Below are 23160 nucleotides of genomic sequence, written 5' to 3'. Positions count from 1 at the left end.
ATTATGAAAAGAAAAATCTGATTTTCAGAATTCAACTCTTTTAAGCAGATACCCTGATGCTGACTTCTTCTTATAGCAAATGGTCTCCTGGCATAATGATGTCTTGCCTGTTTTAGAAAACGTGTTTATAGTGTGAGCATTTGACTAAGCAAGCAGCAATAACAAGGCCCGGGCTCTAAAGTCACCTTGCCTGCTCAAGATGACCAACTGTACAATCACAGACAAGTTGTTTTAGCTCTGTGTCTCAGGAGTCTCATGTTTGTAACAGTTACAACTGACCTCAGCAATAAACAAGAATAAAATGAAATAATACATACAAGCAATTTAGAATAGGCCTGGGACGTGATCGCACAAATAATCCCCTCACCCTCACCTAAAGTGATTAGCATCTTTGGCCTCTGTCCCTAAATGATCCTTTTTCAAAAAAAAAAAAAAAAAAAAAAAAAAAAAAAAAAAAAAAAAAAAAAAAAAAAAAAAGAGACCTTTCCTCCTTTGGTGCACCATTTAAACATCCTCTGCTCCATGGTGTCACTTTTGGTTTTCCAGAGTGGAGAGTATTTTTGCACCTATTAGACTCCTATAGTTTACCATTAATATCCTTCTTTCTATACTTAAAAAAAAAAAAAACTCATCACCCTATTGTGCTTCCAGTGAACACACCATCTCTTACACCTACTCTAATTGTCCACTCTGGGCACAGTTTTTATATTCTTCTGTACCAAACAATATTCTGAATATATATGGTACTAAGATGATGAAAGATCTTTGGATAGTCACTGCTGATATTTATCAATCTTATTCTTTTGTTCCATTTGCCAGATCTAACATGCCAGTTAGATTAGTTCCCATTTAATACTGTCTGTGAACTATTGCTAAGAAACCATGAGCTAGGCCTGGAGGTGCTGGCACATGGTTTTAATCCCAGCACTTGGGAGGCACAGACATGCAGCTCTCTGGGAATTTGAGGCTAACCTGATATTCAGAGCCTGTTCCAGGACAGCCAGAGCAGTTCCACAGAACAACCCTGTCTCAAAATAAAAAAGAAAGAAAGGGAGGAAAGGAGGGAGGGAAGGAAGGAGGGAGGGAAGGAGGGAGGGAGGGAGGAAAGAAGAAAAAAGGGAGGGGGAAAGAAGAAAGGAGGGAAGGAAGCAAGCCATGGGGTTCAAGAAACCAGAAGAAAGCCAAATGTCTCAGGATCACCTCCAATCCTCTTTCAGACCATGGTCAACACCAGGCATGGCACTGTACCTCTGAATGGCTCTTCATTTCATTTCTGTACATGTCAAGATCTCCCATTTTTAAGGCCACTGCTGCCTTGGTCAAGGTCACTAAGGCTGGTGAAAATTCACAAGTATCCAGCTTCTTTAAATAATGCAAGGCAGTTGAAGGATGGATATTCTTCATAGAAGGACTACAGAGGACATGAGGCAGTTGCTTCGGCTCAGCCACATGAAATATCTGAGCCACTTTTGCTGCTAATTCCTTTGATGAGAATGAACAAAGAGTAAAAGGTTAGACAATAGCAAGCAATAAAATAGAAAAAAAGGAATGTATGTATACAAAGCCAGTAGAAAACAATACAATGTTATGATTGAGAAACAGTCTTCATGAGACTATTTGGGAAACTAGAAATGAGATGACATATCTGTCTGGAGAGGTGCAATCAGAAAAAAAAATCAGTGAAAAATATATACCAATTTGTGACCAGCATTTCTAATTTCAATCACATAGGAGAAAATGTTATTATACTTAAAAGTCTACTAAGTTGTTTTTAAATTAAAACAACTTACTTCAAAAATATTCTCAATAATGTAATTCAAGAGAAATTTTTACTTCCCTTGAAATCTCCAAGTATATGGTATTGCAATTTCCAACTGTGCTTAAAATACAAAAGGGACCAAAATTAATCTTTAATAATGTTTTAAGAGGTCACTGACCCATTTGAAGTTTGGACACTTGAAAAGTAAGTCCAATGGAATTGTGAAAAAAACATACTACAAAAGAAAGCAGGGGCCTCATTCTGCCCTTCACTTCAGAACAGATGTCACTATGATTGGGCAGGTCCCTCAATCACAACAGATATCATCTCCATGCTGAATACTAAAGAAATATGAAAAGATGACCCCTAAACTCGTTTCCAAGCCATAATCCTAAAATCATTAAAGAAGAAAAAAACATGTTTAGTTTTAGTAGAAGAAAATATTTGGAACTCAAGTTCTAAATACTATTTACTAAAAAATTAGTAAAAATGAAAAGTTAAAAAGAGAAACTGTAACTTTATAGAAAATTATATTCACTTCACTTAATTCTTCATCCAGGTTTTCATAAAGTGAATGGTTAATATAAAATATCAATCCTCTCTCATATTTCTGTGATTCACACTCTCCTGTCCAGGCCACACGGGCCAAAACTTCAGCCAGAGACAATCCAGACATCTTATAGTACGGCAAGGCGAGGTGGGATTGCTCAGTGTCAAGCCTACAGAGAGAGAAATTTTAAAGGGCTTGAAATGTGCATTTCTAAGCCAGCTGCTTAACATAGTTAGAAATAAAACAGATAATGCTTTCAAAGAAATAAGAATCACAGTGCTTTTCTTCTGCCTCTAGTAACCATATAGTTTGATTTTATAAAGTCACTCCAATTTGTAGTTTCTTTTCTCCTGAGCACAATAAAGATAGAAAAGCAACCATTCATTAAGTGAATTTAATTTTTCAGTTTTGAGACAGGGTTTCTCTGTGTATCTCTGGCTGTCCTGTAACTCACTCTGTAGACCAGGTTGTCCTCAAACTCAGAGATCCAACTGCCTCTGCCTCCTGAGTGCTAGGATTAAAGGTGTGCACCACCACCACCTGGTGTGAATTTTAGTATTAAATATGTCTCTAAGATAATAGCATTTATAGATCAACATAGTCTATTTTAGTCATTTATAATCATTTACACCAGTTAAGTAAGCCTGTAAAACAATTGTCTACAAATATTTTTATAAACATGGTTCTCAGAAATAAAAATCTCTATTGACCTTATTATTCCTTTGTGATATCAAGAAAGCACCGATCACTAATGTTAAGATCTCAGATTGTTCCAGTCCCTCAAGCTAACAGATAGGAAACAAAGTGCCAAAGCTATCTCAGGTCTTTTTCCCTGGTCATGTGCCCCTCAAATCCTGAAAACTAAACTAAAAGTAAAAGTAAATAAATAAATAAAATCACCCTCCAAATTGAAAAGTTTGTAGTTGGTTTACTATTTCTCTAAGAAACTGTGACACTTTCAAGACACTGGGAAGGCCATATTCATTTTGTAGCTCTAAGCCGACCACAGTATCTGGCACATAGCATGCATTCAACAAATGATTGTAAAATAAATGAAAAAGTGAACCAACTCCCAGAGATTAAAAAAAAAAAAAAAAAAAAAACCAACAAGTACATGTAAAACTCTGTAACAAAACTTAAGAAGCCTCACCAACCTGCTGTAACAGTCTCCAAGGTGCGCACAGCTTTCCTTAAAAGCTTCTAAGAGCTCTGTTTTCTCCGAAGGCTCCAGCTGACTGCTATCCAGCAGGGCAGCTCTCAGTAGCAGATGAGCCTCACTGAGCAAGTGGATACAGCTCTGGGTTTTCACAGTCTTATAAGTGTTACTATAGTCTACCTGAAGCAAGAAGACAAACAGCTGGTGCTGCTGAAGAAAGACCACCAGTTCCCCACCCCGTCCTCACCCTTAAGAACTCTGTTATATTTGTTAATAAAATTAATATACAGGTATGTTAAAAGCAAAAGGTAAGTAAACAAGTGGCTGTGTATTGTCGTAGTTTGCTTTTTTTATTGCTGTGATGAAAACACCACTATGAAAGGCAAGTTGGGAAGAAAAGGGTTTATTTGCCATCAAAGCCAAGGAAAGAACCCAGAAGCAGGAATGGAAACAGAGAGCACAAAGGACCACTGCTTAGGCTTGCTCAGCCTGCTTTCTTCTCCTTCTATTTTTGTAGACTTATTTATTTAATTCTATAGGAATGTCTGAATGTTTTGTGTGCATGTATGTCTGTGTACTCCATGACTGCCTGGATGTCAGAAGTGCCACATCTGATCCCCTGGGGCTAGAATCATGGATAGTTAGGAGCCATAATGTGGATGCTGAGAAGTGAACCCACATTCCCTAAAATAGCAACAAGAGCTCTTCACCACTCATCCATCTCTCCAGCCCTTATTGATAAGGCTTTGAGCATATCTGAAATAATTAACTTCTTATTTTAAGATCTGGGACTTAACTTTTTCAAACTAAGAACAAGGTTCCCCTGTTGAGTTTCTCCTGGTGCCCTTAACTATATGACATCTATTCCATACTCACAATGTACAAGAACATCACTGGCTAACCTTACTTATCAGCATCATCAGACTTTAGGAGTCACTTTTAGATGAGATCTAAGACTTTCCAGGACAAAGCTGATATGAGTACTAGTGTAAAAGTACCGGAAATAAGTTAGTCAATCCTTAACCATACTACCAAAATTGACATCACCAGTGAGGAATCACTGGTCATTATCTGCTTCCACAATGTCATACACTAGAAAAATACACATTATCTATGCAGTTTTCTGGCTGAGAATGTATAAACAGAATCTAATCATGAAAAACAATGTAACACAATTAAGAACATTCTCAAAACAGATAAAAGAAAAAGTCAAGGGGAAATCTGTATGTCCCTAAAATGTCAATGTTATAAAAGGAGAGACAACACAAACATTCTAAAAGGAAGCTAAGGAGACATGATAATTAAGCATATTGCCCAATCCTAGACTGGACTGGTGGGAATGGTGGGAAAGCTAACAAGCCATGGCTGAGTCAACTACCTAAACTGGGTGGGCTATGAACCATGGACTAGATGCTGTGTAAAGATTAAATTTACTGAAGCATGTAACTTACTGTGGTTAGATAGGAGAGTATCTTATTGTTTAAAGTCAAAAGCTGTGATGTATGCAGTTACTTTTCAAGGGACCAAGAAAAATAACTGTGTTGGGAAAGTACAGGAGTACCCATGAGGGCAAATTATGAGGAGTACAGACTATAGTCAATGGGTGTGTAAGGTTTTCTTTGTATTCTTCTCATCCTTATAATTTATCTAAGCTTGGCATTATTTAAAAGAGAAGTGTTTTGATTGCCAGAGATGAGTAGGGAGCTGTGACTCTGCAAACAGGACAGGAATGGCAATCCAGGCCCCTCACTAGACTGCTGCTACAGCTACTATACCTGAAGAGAACCTATTACACTTCAGTGACAGAGTGTGATAGAAATAAATGATCTGAGATTTTTTTTTCCAACTCCATTTCCTAGTTCTCTTTGCTAGGGGCTTTAGTTCTGCTTCGGTTGCTATGATAAAACACAGCTCAAAAACCACTTGGGAGGAGGAGAAGGTTTATTTGGCATAAAGCTTACAGTTTACATTGAGGGAAGCCAAGGTGTGGGGACAGGAACTGGATCAGAAGGCGTGGGGAGCACTGTTTCTGGGTTTGCTCCCATAGCTCCTTCAACCTGCTTACTTATATCACCCAGGACCACCTGACCAGGAAGTGGCATTAACAGTGGGCTTGGCCCTCTTACCTCAATGATTAATTAAGACAATACCCCCACAGACCTGCCTACAGGGAAATCTGATGGAGAAATCAGTTAAGATTTCCTCTTGCCAGATTATGTATAGGTTTGTGGCATGTTGACCAAAAACACAACAACAACAACAACAACAACAAACCAACAAGCATACTAGGACTCAATGGCTTAAATTAGAGTGTAAGGGGCCTCTCAAATGCCAGAAGCTGAAAACAAGGTGAAGAATGATACATGCTTTACTGTCGTGATGGAGCCTGGAAGCTGTCTGGATGCAGCAAACTGAATGCATAATTAATTTAATCCATTTCATTTTCATCTTTTGAGGTTTCCTTAGTGAAAGACAAGGGGCAGAGGCTGGGCGGTAACAAGAGCAATGTCTGTCTAGAAGCACCCTCTTACATTCAATTTCACTCTAAATTTATACAAATAAGAATCGGATGTCTGAAAAAGTACCATTTCTTTGTATAGCTGAACTGGTGCAATGGTATTCACAATATACAGACTCCATCCGGCCTCAGGTACAGGAGGGATTCTGCTCCTAACACTGGCATCTTTTCTGGACCTGAAAAGGTTCAGAATAAGGCATTTTATTAATAATTACAGTTTTCACCTGTAAGTATTGGGTACTGTAAAATAATCCGAGCATGAATCACTTTCATTTAATTTTTCCTTGGTAATTAACTATACACATAGTCAATTTTCATAGTTTGCATCACTTCACAGGTATACAGCATTTACCACTCTGTCAGATATTGTAAGCCAACTTGCCTCCAATTCTCCAAAACTAAGCTCCCCAAATAGGCATGCAGACCTATCAGCTTTGAAAACCTTCATGTCCAGGCCCTCTTCATTGTGGCTTTTATGATTCCAGATTGTGATAGACCACAGAATCTTGACAGAAACAACATGTAAAACATTCACATCACTAGAAAATGTTGAAGATACATAAGCATGTAAGTTGGCTTAAAGTGTTATCTCTTACTTTTGCTGTGATGCATTTTCTTTAATATAAAATAGATTAGTATTTAATATAAAAATACACTAAGAAGCTCTTTTATAACATAAAAATGACCATTGGACAAAAAGTATAAGTCCTCAAATGCCAAAGAGGAGAAACAGGAAAAAGCTTTGTGGCCAGGATTAGCATTACGGGTTCTGTCTAACCCTGTAATTCCACAGAGAAGGCACATCTTTTATATTCTTGTCCACAGTACAGGGACAGCTACTGAAACTATTTTAGAATTGATTTCTTGTAAAAGTTCCATAGTAAATTATACACAATATTATAGAGATCACTACATCTTCTTTATTTTCTCTGGAAAAGCCACCTATCTGATAATTCTGGGTTTTATTTTAAAAAAAATAAAACTAAGACATTTATACAATATATCAGTTACACTTCATTACAGAAACTGGCAGAAATGTGTAGGGCTAGGGGAATACTTACAGAAGCCTCTTGGGTGACTCTCTTCTCTCTGGAATGGCTTCAGGGTCTGCCTTGGTCAGAAGTATGATATGGCTTTTAAAATGGCAGATGGCTTTCAAGCCTATGAAAAGCTGTATTCTTAGAGCACACACATCCATACTGACAGGTGGGCAAGCCTAATAAAGGAAAAATTACACACTTTACTAAGAAATGAAGGTATGTGGAGCTCATCTTCAAAAATCAGGGCTGAGCATGTAGCTCAGTTGGCAGAGTACATGATGCCCTGGGGTCAATCCCCAGCACGGCATAGTGCCAGGGATAGTGGCTCACACCTCACTCAAGAGGTTATAGGCAGCTACAAAATGAGCTAGAGGCCAACCTGAGATACACGAGACCCTGTCTTTAAAAACAAACTGACAAAATCAGCCTGTTCATTTGATAAAAATCCTCCACCCAGTCCCTATTCTTTAGAATACTAACTTATGCTTGTCATCCACTTTGAAACAAGCTTAAAAACTGTCAAATCACACACCAAAAATGCTTAGTAGTTTCTATCCAGAACTTCAAATTTAATAGATGTATTAATTAAGCCGGGCGTTGGTGGCGCACGCCTTTAATCCCAGCACTCGGGAGGCAGAGGCAGACGGATCTCTGTGAGTTCGAGGCCAGCCTGGTCTCCAGAGCAAGTGCCAGGATAGGCTCCAAAGCTACACAGAGAAACCCTGTCTCGAAAAACCAAAAAAAAAAAAAAAATGTATGTATGTATGTATGTATCAATGTTACTAATGCTATAATGAAACACCATGACCAAAAAGAATGATGGGGAGAAACAGGGTTATTTGACTTGCACTTCCACATCATATAACCCATCACTGAAGGAAGCCACTCCTACACTCCTACATCACTGGGCCCTCCTACATCAATCACTAACTAAGAAAATGCTCTACAGACTTGCCTCTAGTCTGATCTTATGGAGGCATTCTTAATTGGGTTTCCCTCCTTTCAGATAACTCAAGCCTATTTCATGTTGACATAAAATTAGCCTGCATAATGAAATAGCCCTTCTTGGGCCCTTAGTCTTTGCCAAGCTTAGGTCTAAGAAGATGTTTGCAAGCATTCATGTGCTCCCTTGAGCCAGGGGTTTTACTGTCATCAGAAGCCAGCTCTAACCTTGAACGTAGTATCCATGTATAGGTCCTTGTCATGAGCCACTGCTGCACTACACCGTACTGTGAAACACTGCAGGCTTTGGCTGAGGAAGAAGAAAGATACCACTGAGCAAGGAGGACTCCAAGAACCAACATACCCATCATGGTGGGAAGGGTTTCGCCAGCAAACAGCAATGGCAGAGGGCAGAGACAATGCTAGTATCTGTCACATGACAGTGAATTAGTCTGGTTCTTAGAAAGGACAGAGTCCTGATAGCTGGGAAAGCAGCTTGGGACTGATCCAGACCCCATGAACGTGGGTGTCAGTGAGGAGGCCTTATAAATCTATGGAGCCTCTTGTAGTGGGTCAATACTTATCCCTAGCATAGGAATGGACTTTGGGAACCCACTCCACATAGAGGGATACTCCCTGAGCCTAGACACACAGGGGAGGGCCTAAGCCCTTTCCGAAAGGATATGACAGACTCTGAAGACCCCCTATGGAAGGCCTCACCCTCCCTGGGGAGCAGAAAGGGTATGGGACAGGTATGGTGTTAGTTGGGGGGGGGGGAGAACTGGGATTGACATGTAAAACAATCTTGTTTCTAATTTAAATTTAAAAAATGGAGAAAAAAATAAAAAGCCAAGATAAAAAAAAAAAAAAAGACACAGTCACTGAATCCCTGAGGCATGGTTGTAGACTACCTCATTTCCATGGAATCACAATCTGAAGCACTGACTGTGATGTACACCCACATTTAAGAGCCAGGCTGGCCAGGCCAAACTAACATCCTCCCTTAACAAACAGCAAAATGCCCCTAACAGCAGCTCACAGTAAGAATGGGTAACCACTAGAACCCAGGTTAGAATCTGCATCCTGATTGCTGCCTACCATACCATCTCATAGTAAAATTCAGCCTCTATTATGCTGTGTGACCAACTCAAAATGACACAAACACATCAATGATAAAATGAAAATAAAAGACAGAAGGACTCTTCAGAAATGCCTGTCCACCATCTTGCTTTGAAAATTAGAAAAGTTCATATTGGCTGAGGCCTCTAGAGAGGTCATTTTGCAGGGTAAAGAGACACAAGAGTACTTTGAGGGCACAAAGAGGCCTGTTATCTGTTGTGGTGATCTAAATCAATAGCAATATTGATTAAAAACTTATTTACCCAGAAATTACTGCCAAATCTATCTTGTAAAGGATTTATAAGAATGACTTTGTAAACAAACTAGAAACTTGGAGAAGTAAACATGAACTCTTTAAAATTAGGAGAAAAGACTAGGTGTAGTGATACATGCCTTTCAGCACTCAGGAGGCAGAGACACATCTCTGTGAGTTTGAGGCCAGCTGGGTCTACATAGTAAATTCTGGGACAGCCAGAGCTACATAAGGAGAACCCTGTTCTCACAAAACAAAACTAGGGAAAAAAAAGACTAAACCAAAGAGTAGCTAGCATTAAACTAGAAGTGGAGATACCATTGAAACAATGCTTCAGGGGAACTTTAGATTTTACAAGGCTACCCATTCAGTCTAAGGGAGCACCACAATGGCAAAGCCAGAGCCCAAACATTTAACATTGACAAGCCCACTATAACAGGTACAAAATTCTCAAGGATTTCAGCATCAGCTTGAAAACTTACAGAAAAGCAAGTGAGTCAAAGACCAACAAGCAACACTAGAGCCATACCTTGTGATGACATGTAAAAACTGTGGTGTGAGCACTGCTTGCTGAGACTTCTCAGGATACCAATAGACTGACATCAACTCGACAGATTTCACAACCATGTACAGATAGCCCACATGGGGTAAGGAGAAGAAACAGAAGAGATTCAGAAGCTCTTTTTCCTGAGACAAACCTTTTCCATCAGGAGGAAAACCTGCAATGGAAAAAATGCAAGAGACATGCCATGAAGCTTATAAATAAAAGGAGAGAATCAATATCATGATTTTCCAATGCAGACTAGATGGACTAGACTGTATCAGGAACCACAGAGGTGCTAAGGAGGAGTGAACGGTAAGAAATGTAAAGGGGAGGAAGTAATTAGGAAAGCACCAATTTGCAACAACAAGTGAACTAAGCCACACTCATCCACAGCTATTAATACTGTAGTGTTCACCAGGAACCACGGGCTTTCCAAAAGACAGAAAAACTACTTGCACAACAAATAACAATATCCCAATCAAGCCTGAGTCTACATCAACATGGTCAATAAAAATGTAATTATTTCACATCTAGAACTTAAAGTTTTCTAGTATTTCCAAAAAGTAAAAAGAAACAGGAAAAGGTTTTTAATAATATTGTCCAGTAATTTAGCATAGCTAAAACACTGCCATTTCAACAATCATTGAACAACAACAAAAGGTGTTCTGTATTTTAGTACTAAACATTCAAAATCTAGTCTGTGGTTTATACTTAGAGAATATATCAGTTTCTGTTAGTTATATTCCAAAATGCTTAAGGGCAACTTGTGGCTAATACCATACTGAAAAGCACAGACTGAGAGCGAATGACTAACTCACAGAGAACACAGTGGGTACAACAGGAACCTGATAAATGATGCTGTGAAGACTCAATCAGCAAAATTCAGATTATAAGCAACTTTACAGTAAAGGCCCAATTTCTTGCTACAGAAATTGCAAAAAGAGAATTAGAAGGCTGATCCCAAATAAGACACAGAAATCAACTGAGATAAATCTAACTTGTATATGTACTTTATCCAAACAAACAGATTGTAGGGGGTGGAAATCTTTAGAGGATCGGGAAAACAAGTACCCTGAAAAGAGAGACCTGACAACAGCATGGAATTTTTACATGAGAAGTATCTTGAATTCGTTAAAATAAGACATCCTCAGACTCTGTTTAGAGAAGTATTTATATAGAAAATGTATAGATGTTAGGATAGTCATCAAAGTAACTAGGAATGGATCAGGTACTGCCATGTGTAAGTTGTGGATTGGGATATAGGGAAGGTTATTGTAGCATTTTCTCACTATCTAAATAAGCTTCATTTTTTTTTTCATAACCAAGGGTTTTTTTTTTTTTCAAGTTTTATTCCTCTTTCTATGATACCCATTGATACTGAAAGTGCAACTCTGTACTAGCCCAAAGCCACAACTAGCCCAAAGCCATCTCTATTTCTTCTTTCTGGTACACATCTGAGCTCTAGTTCAACAGAATTGATCTCTAAGCACATGAAAATTTTACAGCTTACATATGTTGGTTCCTCTTATGAAATACCTTACCAAATTCTTCAGCTTCTACAATACCCACCCAACTCAAATAAAACCACACATCTACAGTCATTTGTCCATTCAATAAATACTCTCTAGGTGCCTACTACTACTGTATTGTTTGAGGTTCTAGGGAGATGGCAATGCACAAAACAAGGTGACTTCTTTAACAGAGCCCTCACATTCTAGTGATGGGAACTGGGACAGGGAACAAGCAAGTAAACTAAAGTGAAGAGAGATTTTTGAATGGAGAGAGCCAGGGGCCTGAGTGATAGTGTAGCAATTAAGAGCTCTTGATGCTCTTGTAGAGAGCCTGAGTTCAGCTCCTAGCAACCAAGTTGGCTCTCTCTGTCTGTCTCACTATCTTCTCTCCCCTGTCTCTACCTTCCTCTCTCCAATAAAACTTCCTTCCCATATAATTTCTGCCTGATGGTATGTTTGTCCCCCACCATGGGATCTGCTGAGGACCATATTATAACACTCATAACCCCCTGCAACATCTTCACTGGCCTCTGCCAGTACCATACTTACATGCGCAAACCCACATTCAGGTACACATATACCCACATAATCAAAAATAAAAAGTAAGTCAAACTGAGAGAGCCAGGGAAGTCACTCCTCTGTGGCAAGGTGACATTAGAGCTGTGCACTCACATGGGATCTGAAGAAAGCACATTCTACATCTAAGTAGAAGAAATAATAGGCTTTACACACAATGATACTTTGTATATCTGAGGATGGCAGAAAGGCGGCTGTGGATAGAAAACAGTTTACGGGTCAGGCTGAGACAAGATGAGTCCAGAGTTAGGTCACATTGGCCATGGAACATTGCAACTTTTTATTTCAACTGTTGTGGGAAGTTCACTGAATGAAAGAGCTGGCCCTGTCTGGTCTCCAGTCTTGTATCACGTCCCGTTTCCTTTACTCCACTCTGTTCTTGGCTCTTTCAGTTCCTCATATACAGACTCTTTGCCCAGCTTTGAAACTTCCTCTACTTAAAATACTCTCTTCTGCTTCCTTTGCTGAGCCCATCTAAATCCCCAAGTCAGCACAATTCAACCTACAGATCTATTCTCATGAAGCAGCCTTCCTAGACCCCAGAGAAAGTCAGGGTCTTTTGCTATAAAGGCTTTTGCTACCAGGGTTCCTTTCCCATAGAGTACTATCTCTGTCTAATTTTGCCATAGACCTGCTGTAGCAGAGTGGTGTTCAGGTCCAAAGAGGCCGAGTGGAGTTTTCAGAGGAAAGGAGGAGGGAGACACGATCTGAGGGTAAATCAGGTTGACTGCCAGCAGTGTTTATTGAAAAAGGAATATCCCTTTTGTACTTTATAGTTTACCCACAGGAAAGATTGAAAGCAGATTCAATGATTCATGGACAGAAAGCAGCCATTAACTTCATTATAGCAATTTTTTCCCTAAAACAAAAGCTAGTGTCTAAATGTCTATTGTTCTTAGAGGTTCAGTAACTCTACCAGGAACCCTCTTACATCATGGAAAGGATACAAGCTCCTCCTGCCAGAGATAAGGAGAGTGACTGCTTTTAGCAAGCAGGGACTTTTCCTCAAGGCCCAGGGGGAATGGAGACCCTAATCCAAATGCCTGAACTTGGGAAAAGGACTTCCTCAGGGACCAGACACTCAACTACAGTTTAAGAGCATTTTCATTCTCAGTGGGATAAGCATGGAGCTGTACCCTTAAGCATGTCCCATTGTGTCTTAGTCTTACAATGTGAGCCTGTTCCTCTCATACACTCCAAAAGGGGAAGGTCCCGATGTCTAACTCTTTTCCTGCTATGCCGTACCATTGTGATTTCTCCATATTTATTAACTGAACTCTTGCCCCTAATTGGCCTCAGGCTCCAGATCTGGATTGTAGGAGTTTCATGCTTGGGGTCAGTGTCTAGTAGATCTCTAACTTTGCTGTTCTTGGTGTAACCAGGAGGGCACAGTGGGATGCCTGATTCCTTGGTGACAGGGACTTTTTCCCCAGTGAATTATTTTGTTTAAAGAGGCTGCCGTTTTACATTTTCTGTCCTTCAAAGCCCGCACAAAATTTCTCAAAGGAAAAGGCATAAGGGAACTCTCATAACAAATACTGATAATCATTTAAAATGAGAGTTAAAAGGTGCTGGGAAAGTGTGGTCTGCAATGTCAAAATTTTGGAACTTTGACTAGCAGCAATGGTGGCCATTTGGTCCATACCACAATTGTGTCAGTATTTGATGAGTATCTGCTTTTACCATTAGATAATTAACTTCCTAAGTCCAAGCATGTTGCTTACTTTTGCTCAGTACTCAGCACAATGGTCAACAATATTTACTTAAAAAATAACATTATAAAGACACTGGGTTACAGCAACATTTATATCTCTCCAGAAACAGGTTATGAGCAAGTGCAGAGCCTACAGGTATCAATTTTGGTGCTCACTGGATTTCTGGTCACTTAGAGGATGCAGGTGCCAGAGTCCAAAACAGTCTCCAATTAAGTCAGAATGAGAATCACTAGCATTGTTCTCATAGAGGGTCTCATGTAGCCCAGGCTAGCCTAGAACCCACGGGTCATCCTCTGAGACCCTCAATTAAAATCATGTTAGCGATTCTGATTCTGACTTAACTGGACTCTTTTGGACTCTGGCTCCATCTCCCATCCAGGTAAATGCAATGTGCAGCAGTGTTGAAAACTAGTATTCGGAATGAGTTTCCATTCAGACCAGGTTTCACACCTTGCTTATGAAGCCATCCTAAGAAACTTTGCCACATACTCAGCTGGAACCTAGATAGATCCATCCTCCAACAGTGCTCACAAATTTCCTTTACTGAGCCTACAGATTACTTCAAAAATAATACAAAACAACAACAAAGGAATTGAGGTTTTTTCTGGTCACACCCTCCTAAGTTGATTCACTTCTCCTAGCCAATATGACTTTCCTCTCCTCAGCAAGACTCAGTAGAAGAACCAAATCTAATGTCTACACACTGGTCTTCCCTCCAGTCCAGGGCCTTGCCACCTGTCTGCACCACAGCTCAACCATACTTACCTGTTTGGTGAATAGGTAGCAGTTGAAGGGAATGTAACTTGATGTTATCAGACAAGACATAGAATGAAATATCGGGAGCAAAGCGTCTGCGGGTTTAAGAAGAAAAAGAGGAGAGATCTAATTTCCATAGACTTTAAGCAGGCAGGTAAATATGAAATGATGGTGAATAAAAAGGTGCTCTCGTACCTATATAGCAGGTGCTGTACACTTAAATATTTTACTTTTTCATCTGCCAATCCTGTGGACTCCAGTTTAACAGATATTCCAGACTGTTCACACTTTTCACCAAGAAGCTCCATGGGTTTTAGGCAAATGACAAAATCTTCTGATTCAATCTGTGAAGCTTCATTACTGACATCTTAAAAAATAACATTTGAGCGGTTAACAACTATAGGTACTATAGGTTCATTCTGCCTGAATGAACATTGGACATGGCATGTGCCTTTATGTTTCCACTGCTTGATAAGACATCATAACCAAAAGCAACTAGTACATGAAAGGGTTTGTTCCCCTTTACCACTCTCAGATCACACTCTACCACTGAGGGAGTCAGGGCAGGATTTCCGAGTAGCAGCTGATTCACAGGCCATGGAGGAGTACTGTTTACTGGCTTGCTCCCCATGGCTTGCTTAGTCTGCTTTCCTATATACCCCAGGACTACCTGCTCACAGGTGGCACTACCCACAATAGGCTGGGCCCTCTCACATCAATAATTAAGAAATGTCCCCCAAGGTTTGCCTAGAGGTCAGCCATATAGAGACATTATTTCTTTTTGCTTGTTTGTTTTTTGTTTTTGTTTTTTGAGACAGGGTTTCTCTGTATAGCTTTGGAGCCTATCCTGGCACTTGCTCTGGAGACCAGGCTGGCCTTGAACTCACAGAGATCCGCCTGCCTCTGCCTCCCGAGTGCTGAGATTAAAGGCGTGTGCCACCAACGCCCAGCTAGAGACATTATTTCAATTAAAGTTCACTCTTTAAAAATTCTAGCTTAAGTTGGGGACCAAAATAAGGCAACCAGGACAATGCTATGCAATGTCATTAAATATCAAATATGACAGCAAAGGTTAGAAACTCGTGTAGGGCAGGCTTAGGGACTCACAACTATAATGCCTAGACTCAGGAGCCTGAGACAAGAAGATCCCCAGTTTGAGACAAGCCTGAACCAAGTGAGTTCCAGGTCAGCTGGGAACATATTGAGACCCTGTCTCAAAAGAAGGACACCAACTGTTTTCTCTTTAGAAACCCCTTGTCTAATAGCAGTTGCTCCATTACTCACATCCTGACAAACACATATAGGAACAGAATAAGCTATGGATAATCACAAACCCAAACCAATGTAATAAGAACACCTAAACCTATAAGAATAGTGGCAAGCCATAGATGCTGGGGTTCTTCAGAAAGTCAAATTCATTATTTACCTTCCATCTGTTTCAGTTGGTTGTTGGTTTTTTGTGGGTGGTGTTTAACTCTCTCTCCATTTGTAGGTTCTGACTCCAGTTTTAGGATTAAGACTTCTAAGTCAGACATGACAGCAACATACCCAACACAAAAAGAAATTTCAACAGGAATGATATTATCTATGTGTATAATTAATGAACGTTCGAAGTCCAACACTGAGACATCTTCACTAATGATACAGTACTTCAAAGTAAATAAGACTAACTTATTGGGGCAGCCAACAAGTAGATCTCCTTTCACAGGACAACATGAAATGCACAAAGGAGCCTCCGACAAAGGCATTTCAATTATAGACATCTGATCTCTAAAGCTTTCACAGAAGGGCGCCTCCACACTGTGGCCAACCATCCGAATGCACACGCGGGAGTTTTCAGTCCTCGTATTCCTCCAGTTCATGTAAGCACGCAGGAACGTAGTTTTGCTTTTCTCTTCAATTGCTACCAGATAGTCTCCTAAAAATGAAACAAGACTGCATTTGGAATTTGGAATTAGAAATTCAACCACTTTCTTTGCTGTCTGAAAGTGGAATGCATAACATAACACACGGATCACTGACTCAAAAGAACAAAGCTGCCCTCTAAAGTGGCAGAGGTGTGTTTTAAATGCTATCAGTCATGGAAGTTCTGAGATACAGTCTCTTTCCATCTGAGTGTTCTACAACAACTCCTTTATTATTCATCTAACAAAGAAACTTTCCATTTTACTCTATTAACTCTTACCACAGTTGAAAGCTCGACTGACTAAGCTGCAGCTGTAATATTAGTGTAAAATTCAAGCCGGGCGGTGGTGGCACATGCCTTTAATCCCAGTGCTTGGGAAGCAGAGGCAGGTGGATCTCTGTGAGTTCGAGACCAGTCTGGTCTATAAGAGTTAGTTCCAGGACAGCCTCCAAAGCCACAGAGAAACCCTGTCTTGAAAAACCAAAAACAAATAAATAAAATAAAAATAAAAATAAAAATAAAAATAAAACTCAGGTGAGAATTAAGGGACTCTGAGTTTAACAGAATTTACATTTGACATTTCCTTCCCTTCCTACAGAAGTCACAAATCTAAAAAGGTGGATAAAACTAGAGATACCAAATAAAATATAAATCCAAGTTAATATTCTTTTAACTATTGGCTATATGGGATTGTTTTCACTTTAAAAGTAACATTTGTTATAGAAACCAAAATTATTAAGAACAAAATGAAAACATAATGACCTCCCCTTCTGTCTGGTGTGTGACTTTCAAAACACTTTGTCTCATATAAACATGGGTCAAGAAAGGCTTTTTGTCTTCTTTATATATCACGTAAAGCTATTTAACAATGTGCCATTTCTAAGTTCATGTTTAACTTAATAATCACATTTTGTTATTAATGATAACTGCTTTATGAATGAACAACATCAAGCATACAGGTTAGCAACTTTCTTGGGGGAAAAAAAGTCCATAAAACCACCTTTAGTTATTTAAACAATGAATAATCTTTTCCTCCACGCTGAAACATGGCTATCCATCACCCACCATCCCAAGGTAGCACACAGACATATTGATATCTGGAAAATATCCTATATGCACATGTGACATAGCTACTTAATAATTCCTGTATTAATGCGGGGGGGGGGGCGGGATTACCACTATACTTTATTCTGTAACAAATAAACCTCTACCTATATAATTTGTTTTATGTCGGAAATTTATGTTGGGCCACAGACAAAGAGTACTTGAAACTTTATTAGAAACTGTCAAGTTACCACCATAATTAGATAACTGAAATTCAGATTGCCAGCAAAACTATACATTGCTATTTCCTACCACCTCAGGGGTCATGCATGCTATAGATCCCAGTCACTCGCTACTTGAGTTACTACATAGCACAGGATGTCCTCAAACTTGCCAATATCCTCCTGCCTTGGCCTCTTGAGTGCTTATGCCATCACAACCAGCTACTTTATGATAACTATACTGGGGGGTTTGAGTATATTACTGGGACTTTAATTTGCATTTCCGCAATGATTAGGGATGTGGAGTCTCTTTTGTGTGCTTTTGGACATTTGCACGTCTTCTTCAGAGAAATGTCTATTCAAGTCCTTTGCTGTGTACTGCTGGGGCTCAAACCCAGCACCTCACCTGTGAGGCAAGTGCTCTATCACTTGCCTATACACTCCACTTTTATTTGTTCATTAAAAAATTAATTGATGGGTTTTCCTCTCACCAAATTAGTTTATTATATATTTTAGACCCCAGTGCTTTATCAAATATATAATTTATAAATCCCTTTTCAAATCTTTTGAATAGTCCTTTCCACCTATTGGTAGAATACATACCCAAAAATCTTTAATTTTGACAATGTCCAATTCACCTACTGTCCTTTTGTTGCTTATATTTTTTGGTATCATATTTAAGTTAGTATATGACATTTTAAAATAAGTATATTTGTTTAGTTACAATAGAAGCTTTTAGTTCATACATCTATAGGTATATTCTATAAATATATATAATGTTCACACATGAAATGATGTATCTTCAAGTTGCAGGTCATATCCACATTGTATTGTATGATTTCAGATGACTGGTTATGTAAGTGCTGTAGTAGCCCTTGCTAAGCAGGCCTCCTTAACAAGTCTCATGAGCCCATTGTTAAGTTTTCTGTAAATCCTGACATGATCCCTTTGGGATAAATATCTTTCTTCAAATTTTATAGTTCAGCAACAGTCAACAAATGATGTACCTAACTGGTTCAAAGCTTTGTGCTCATTCTGCAAACTGTTAGAAAGGAAATAAAATCCTATAGGGTTCCATATAACCTTTAAAGTGAGGACCTAACTTTGAAAAAAATTATGTTCCTGGTGCATCATTAAATATAGGCACAGAGTGAGTGGGGGGGCACTAGTTCTGTATACTTGTGCTAAAGAACCACTTGTATTAATTCAGTACACAAGGAGAGCTGCGTGGTCTTCACCCTCCTGCCCTACCAACCACAAAGACCTCATGAACACATGTCCAAGAACAGGGCCTTTAACACTGTCCTAGCTACTGGGTCTCTCTATCTGTTGGTTATCCCTTCTCTTCATATCACACATGCAGCCTAAATTCAATTTCCATTTCCATTATCCCTGATGATATGAAAAGCTCAAAACTTAGCTTCTAAATTGTTAGATACTTCCTGCCTAATGTTCTTGCAATGGTTTATCATTTCAACTTGATTGAACTAAGAAACACCTTGGACCACACCTCCCATAATTTCTTGTGAGAACATTTCCAGAAATGACTAGATCATGATCTCTGACCTAATGAATGCATTAATACACTGGTAAATTTAAATTTTGGAGACTTTAGTGTGGTGGAGGTAGAATTGTAGAAGGGAGTCTGGCTAGAGGAACAGGAAGGACATCGGGAAACTCTATCTTGCCCTAGTCCCTTCCTGTTATGAAGGGTCCAGGAATAGGAATATAAAAATGAAGGACAAAGGAATAGTAATATAAAATATAGAAATGTAAATACGGAACTTAAAAAGAAGTAGGAGCTGACATCAACAGCTGTCACCAGTTAGGGATTAACTTTTTTTATATTTCTATATATGTTTATTTCAAATTAGAAACAATCTTATTTTACATATCAATCCCAGTTCTCTCTCCCTCCCATCCTCCCATGTCCCCCACCTACCCCCCCATTCCATCCCTCTTCTGCTCCCCAGGGAGGGTGAGGCCTTCCATGGGGGAGCATCAAAGTCTGACACATCATTTGGGGCAGGGCCTAGGCCCTCCCCTGTGTGTCTAGGCTGAGACAGTATCCCTCCATAGGGAATGGGCTCCCAAGGTCCATTAGTGCACTAGGGATAAATACTGTTCCACTACCAGAGGCCCCATAGACTGCCCAGACCTCCTGACACGCACATTCGGTCCTATGCTGGTTTCCTAGCTATCAGTCTGGGGTCCATGGGCTCCCCCTTGTTCAGGTCAGCTGTTTCTGTGTGTTTCCCCAGCCCGGTCTTGACCCCTTTGCTCATCACTCCTCCCTCTCTACAACTGGATTCCAGGAGTTCAGCTGAGTGCTTAGCTGTGGGTGTCTGCTTCTGCTTCCATCAGTTACTGGATGAAGGCAATGGGATGGCATTTAAGGTAGTCATCAATCTCATTATAGGGAAGGGCATTTAAGGTAGCCTCTCCACTATTGCTCAGATTCCTAGTTGGGGTCATTCTTGTGGATCTCTGGACATTTCCCTAGTTCCAGATTTCTCTTTTAAACCTATAATGGCTCCCTCTACTAAGGTATCTCTTTTCTTGCTCTCCACTATTCTTCCCCCAACTCAATCTTGCTGGTCCCTTATGTTCTCCTCCCGGCTCCTCTTCTTCCCTTCTCTTTCTCCTCACTCCCCACCCCCACCATGTTCCCAATTTGCTCAGGAGATCTTGTCCCTTTCCCCTTCTCCGGGGGACCATGTATGTCTCTCTTGGGGCCCTCCTGGTTTCCTAGCTTCTCTGGAGGTGTGGATTGTAGGTTTGTATAGGCATTAACTTTTAACAGTGGTATTCCTTGCTTTATGCCCAGCAGCCCTGTCTGTGACCAAAGGTTAGCATCTTTCAATGGCTCTCTGCAGCTAAGGGTTAGCACTTAGATGACCCCCCTGCCACTTACAACGAGCCATTGCTGTGAACTAAGGTAACTTTTAATACCTGTTTGTAAGTGATTTTCTGTTTGCATTCTTCCATGTTCTTCTCTGCCTTGGGAAACTGGCAGTGCCAGAGAAGTGTAGAAGTGCACAGGAGAAACAATAAGCTAGTTCAAACACCAATTTAGCCAAAGACCTTGTTAATAGGAATTGAAAAAAGCAATTTGTACCTAAGTTTTGCCTTGAGATTGTAAAAATTCTTTTGTTCATGTCTAATGCTTACTTCTTACTATAAAAGGGGAGCAAGGAGTCTGCCCCAGTGGCAGTTTCAGAAGGCTGAACTCTGGCTGTGGTCTCCATTAACTAAAAGTTGTTTGTACCCAGAGGAGACTTGATATAAAGCTTGCTTCTGCTTCAGGCTTTGGAGGTCTGTCCCCTACCCTTTGCACCCCTGGGCATAACAGTTACCATTTCACTTTACTTTCTGGTCACCATGATGTAACAGGTACTTGTAAGTAGGAACTGAGGGAGCCTGGAGGCCACACTGAACCCTGACATGCTGATAGGAGCCACAGGTTAATTTCAGAACCATCATCCCTTTTGCTGGAGGGAAGGGAAATGACTCCTTTTGAAGCAGCTTCACAAGTTCCTGAGGAATGCTGACTTTTATCCAACTGCCAGAAATCCCCCTATAGTCCTCATTTCTGGATATTTGGACTGCCTTTTGGAGTTTCCAGATTGGGGTTTCCTTTGGACCTGACAGTAAGAAAAAGAAAATACTTTCTGCTTGGGTAGAAGACCTACAAAACAAGGGAGATTTGCTGCAGTAAAGGACACTGGCCACTGAGAACACAAATCCCCAGGTCCACATACTGAGAATATGAAAAAAAAGGGGGGGGGGGCTAAAGGAAAAGTCAAAGGCAGGTTTTCTGGACATAGGCACAGCCAGGAGTCAGCCTATTAATGTTTGGTCATGCATGGATTAAAAGAGGTTGAAGTTCAACTGTGGACTGAAAGCTACCTTTGATTTACATGTTCCCTGATGCTAATGCCATCCCACATGACTCCTGAAGGTCTTTAAGGCAGCCAACTTGATTACAAAAGCATTTTTGTTCTTCAACATTTCATTAATGAGGTTATCTCAGTTTAGTGCTAGCCTCCTGCAGTCAGTATGGCTCAAGTCATTAGTACCCAACCCAGCCAAGCATTTGAAACACTCCAATGTTAGCTTCCCTCCAGAGAAATTTAACACTGTTTCCGAAGGTGTTGCCCAGGAATGTTTTTTTTTTTTTTTCTTTTATGCTTCCTAAATGGCTTTTAGGCATAAGTAGCAGCAATACAAGGACCCCAGGAATCAACATTAATGACAGGCAAGAAAACCACCCATTGCCTCAAATAGAATAAATATGCCTTTGAAAGAGTGGGGCCTTTATCTTTGTCTTACGCGCGCGAACACACACACACACACACACACACACACACACACACACACACACAATGTATTTAAGAATTTTCATAAATCAATCCACCACTAACAAGTAATAGTGACTTACAGACATAAAAGGGATAGCTATGGTTTAGGATAACTTTTGAGGTAGAGCATACTGTGAACTTCAGGATATCATTTTCCCTCCTCTTTCTTTAGTGCAAGGTTTGAGATTTCTTACATTGATGTTTTTAAGAGTCTGGCATAAGTGGAACCCAGCCACAGGCTTTCAATTCAAGACATGGCGGGGAGAGGGGGTTGGGATCAGTCAGTGTTCTCTTCCCACCTGAGACCCATGTCTGTGTGGAGTGTTTGTTTTGCTTCAAGACAAGAGTACCTGTAGCCCAGGCTAGTCTGGAATTCACTAAATACCAGAGGATGGCCTTAAACTTCTGATCCTCCGGCCTCCACTTCCCAGGTACTGAGATTACTAGCTGAACAACCTCGGTGCGGTGCGGAAGATCAGACCCAAGGCTGAATTCAGGAAAACTAGGTAAACACTCCACCAAGGCGCTCCAGCTGATCTGTGGTTGCTATGACAACTGCACAAAACGCCTTCAGCACTTTATTGCGCGACCAGCGCAGACTGCCAGCAGCTAGTACGGAAAAGCACCAGCCCCTTCCCCATCCAGAACCCCGCCCCAAAGCCGCTCCTCACCGGCTTCACTGTAGGCCATGCGCAGCACCCTGCCCAGTGTGGAGAAGGAGCAGCGCGGTTGGCACAGCTCTGTTCCCTGGACGGCGAACGCCTCCACCTTGCAGCCCGAAGCCACGAACAGCGCGTCCGGCCCCCCGCAGCAGAACTGCTCCGGCTCCCGCTGGCAGGGGACCACCTGCTGCGACCCGAAAGGGTGCAGGTTGTACAACTGCACCATCCCGGCAACTGAACCGCAGAGCGGCTTCCGCAAGCTTGCTAGCTGCGCCGGATCACGTGAGCGCTGTGCCTCCGCCCTGAGCTCGGCTTCTTAAAGAAGCCCTGAGGGATTGACTTGCACTGCTCTGGAGGGATGCAGAGATCTCGGGTCCTTCCCTTGGGACTTCACTTTACTGCTTCTGGCTGGACGGGTATCTGGGCCTTTGAATGTGTTTAACTGGATCATGTGCTAGTTTCGACTTCGGGGCGTCACTCTTGGCTTCCCGTATCCTTTGAGCTTTTGAAGGATGGAGCTGCAAAAC

At 40.7% G+C, this 23160-nt stretch overlaps 1 protein-coding gene across 3 annotated transcripts in view; it reads right to left on the bottom strand.

Annotated features, from left to right (window-relative positions):
* The window catches only part of Hps3 (HPS3 biogenesis of lysosomal organelles complex 2 subunit 1), a 36860-nt gene extending 13955 nt beyond the window's left edge, over window positions 1–22905 (bottom strand). For all 3 annotated transcript variants that reach the window (XR_003480466.2, XM_027392109.2, XM_035451036.1), the window contains exons 1-11: window positions 22643–22905; window positions 15866–16357; window positions 14635–14806; window positions 14449–14534; window positions 9867–10056; window positions 8194–8275; window positions 7045–7199; window positions 6051–6159; window positions 3464–3645; window positions 2298–2478; window positions 1249–1482 (exon numbers count right to left, since the gene is read on the bottom strand). Coding sequence is in view for 2 of the 3 variants with exons in the window: in XM_027392109.2 (XP_027247910.1) it covers window positions 1249–1482; window positions 2298–2478; window positions 3464–3645; window positions 6051–6159; window positions 7045–7199; window positions 8194–8275; window positions 9867–10056; window positions 14449–14534; window positions 14635–14806; window positions 15866–16357; window positions 22643–22859 (2100 nt within the window). In the remaining variant the exon portion in view is untranslated. The remainder of the gene's footprint in view (window positions 1–1248; window positions 1483–2297; window positions 2479–3463; window positions 3646–6050; window positions 6160–7044; window positions 7200–8193; window positions 8276–9866; window positions 10057–14448; window positions 14535–14634; window positions 14807–15865; window positions 16358–22642) is intronic.
* Between the last annotated feature and the right edge of the window lie 255 nt (window positions 22906–23160).

The sequence above is a fragment of the Cricetulus griseus genome, assembly GCF_003668045.3.
Source record: "Cricetulus griseus strain 17A/GY chromosome 1 unlocalized genomic scaffold, alternate assembly CriGri-PICRH-1.0 chr1_0, whole genome shotgun sequence".
Taxonomy (NCBI): Eukaryota; Metazoa; Chordata; class Mammalia; order Rodentia; family Cricetidae; genus Cricetulus; species Cricetulus griseus.
This window is presented reverse-complemented; position numbering and strand designations above follow the sequence as displayed.